Source organism: Pieris rapae, chromosome 15 (assembly GCF_905147795.1).
Source record: "Pieris rapae chromosome 15, ilPieRapa1.1, whole genome shotgun sequence".
NCBI lineage: Eukaryota > Metazoa > Arthropoda > Insecta > Lepidoptera > Pieridae > Pieris > Pieris rapae.
In genome coordinates, this window is record NC_059523.1 from 6120239 (window position 1) to 6123054 (window position 2816).

Below are 2816 nucleotides of genomic sequence, written 5' to 3' on the forward strand. Positions count from 1 at the left end.
ATATTTTTGGGCTTAACTTGGAATAATAAATCTATAAATACTTGTAATTATGCTCATAGGACGGCCACTAAATTGTTGACTGTGTGATTAAATCTATGTAACATAAAGATCGAAGCCCTAATCCATGGTGTTGCTAGTTAAAATTTAATAAATAATTTGAATATTAATATTATACATAATTTAGTTATGTAATATTAATGTTTCATATATGTTATGGACTGAACGTAAAGTGAATTCAAACAAATAAAATCGCGTAGCGCTCATATCTTGTGACTCTTCGTGTCAGACACAACACATCTAATGGTGGTCAGCAAGCAACAGCCGGGGGCCGTTGCGGTCACTTGAGGCGCGTCATTTTGACGGACAGCTGTGCAAATCCCCTGAGGCCATCTCGACATTGTTCCTCACAAGTGGGAAGTAGTGTGAACGATTAAGGGAGCCGTTATCTCAACAATAGAGGTTTAATAGCATAAGTTTTTAAAATAGATCATTAAACAGTAAACAGTTAAAAAAATGGTATTTAAGAAACAAAATTACGCAGGTATTTCCAAATCTTACACTTTATAATGCATTGTTTATTATGAATGAACAATTTTTTTTTAGATACCTTTGTTTTTTTTACAATAGAACGAAACTCCTTTGCGGTCTTTATAAAACCTCTATGAAAGTACATGATGATGTAAACAAGACATATTTTTCTTTCGTCAAAGTCATCGATGCAAAATATTTTGTTTTTTTTTCGGGATGATACAATAAAATTAAATAAATTAAAACTATACAGTTTGAAACAATGAAACGGTATGTGCGTTATTATAACCTATATACATGTATATATATTATATAATCCAACCATAATTATAATTTTATAGAAATGTATTACTTTTCATGTACATATTTGCTTTCAGAAATAACGGTGTGAGTTTGACAAGTAAGACAAGTGTTAATAAAAGTAAGCAAATTACAAAAGAATCTACTGTAAGGAACATTAGGAAGGACAGCAATGATTGCACAGTACCGTATAAAAATCCTTTCAAACTACCGCAGAATATGCGGGTGTTTAGCAAACCTAATAAAAAGAAAAAAGAAATTCTTACTAATTATAAATTGGACGAGCCAAAGACAATATGTGATGTTGATGAATCATTCTATAAGATTATAGAAGGACGTCCACTAAGACAATTTTCAGACATTAAAGTCTATATGACGAATATAAGAGACATAACCTTATTTAAAGCAAATGCTGCTTATCTTAAGGATGAAATACTACAAATGGTTAACGCTAAATCAGATGAGATGGAAGAATATGAAAACATCTTAAAACTTTATACCAACGTAAGATCTAGTTTCATAAGTTTTGTTAGAAACGGCTATCGAAATGCTAAAAGAAGTGAGCAACTTTGCAAAAAAATAGAAATTAGAGTATGTAATGTTACTGAAGAGTTGAACGAATACTGTTTCACATACAACAGACTTAAATGTGAAGTTGATGCTTTAGATGCAACTTTTGATTTTTTATCAAAGTATGGTGAATTCCTTTATGATATATCTCCTGATATTTGGAAAAAATCGCGTAGAAATATGTTTCTTAGAGCATCAGGTCTTTTAAGAGCGCTATCTTCTGACGTGTATACTCCATCGAAACCATCTGTTAATAAATACGATGGCTTTATAACAGCTTTCAAAACAAATGAGCCGCAATTGTATTTCAAGAAACCAGCGCAGTTGTATTACATATTTGATGAAATAAGTAAACAGTGCCTTAATTATATGCAAAAAGAAGTTTTTATAACTAGTCTTAAGAATAATGTTCTAAGACGAAAAGATTATCTAAAAAAGGTAATTGAATCTGAAAGTGATGGTTTAAAATATGCTGTAGACTACTACGAAAAACAAATACGTTTCTATGAATTGAAAGAAGCTACATATAAAGCTAAGTTTTACACAGTGTTAAACAATGATTTTTATAACGGCTTCGCCTCTTACGAAGCAACCAAAATGTTTACGTGTTTGCAATATGCGCATACACAGATAATAGGTTCTCAAGAAGATCCCAAGGATAATATCACAATGTTAGCTCGAAATTTAGAATGGCAATTTATAGAAATTATGTCCCAGTTCGACGATTTAGACCAAACAGTTGTAAAAATGGCAACGAAAGAGCTGTTTGCAGAAGACAGGGAAATTATGAAACGAGCACTTTTGGCGCAGAGAACCTTAAAAGAGTGTAACATTCTTACAAAGTCTTTGTACTCTAGTTTTGAACCTCCAAGACGGCCACGTAGACAGCAAATAACCAAGAAGAAAGTATCTATGCATAAGTTTCTGATCTAGTAATTCATCGTGAATTATACAGCAAACACGGTTTCTTGAATATCTAAATAAGCGAAATTATTCTTATTTATTATTATTGTTCGTGTGCCTAAGGCAGATTATTCTAGCAAGTAATTACCATAAGCTAAGTTAGGTAGATGATTGTGCGTTTTCTCGCAAGTGTTTACGCTACGGTCGTCGCTCTGGGACAAAACGTTTACTTTCATGAATACCTTTTCATAAGAGGCAGAAACCTTAGTTACGAATATAACAATGAGAATTTAATCTTAATTTTTAGCAAGAAAAGTTTTTTTTGTTAGTGATTCACAAACTATTATTGTCGTTGAAATTATTTAATAAAGACGATTTAATAACGATCTGAGTATTTTGTTGCAAATTGAATAATTTCGTTTTTGATTAAGCTTCGGAGCGGGGACAAAAACTTCATATTGTGTCAATTTAACTTCTAATCACTTTTTAAATACGTTAGCAGCGAGACGCTCGTC

At 31.7% G+C, this 2816-nt stretch overlaps 1 protein-coding gene across 1 annotated transcript; it reads left to right on the top strand.

Annotated features, from left to right (window-relative positions):
• The first annotated feature begins 768 nt into the window (after positions 1 to 768).
• On the top strand, positions 769 to 2540 carry LOC110996766. The gene is made up of 2 exons (XM_022264591.2): positions 769 to 798; positions 906 to 2540. Exons 1-2 carry the CDS (start codon positions 791 to 793, stop codon positions 2329 to 2331), a joined length of 1434 nt encoding a protein of 477 aa, XP_022120283.2. The 5' UTR covers positions 769 to 790; the 3' UTR covers positions 2332 to 2540.
• The last annotated feature ends 276 nt before the right edge of the window (positions 2541 to 2816 follow it).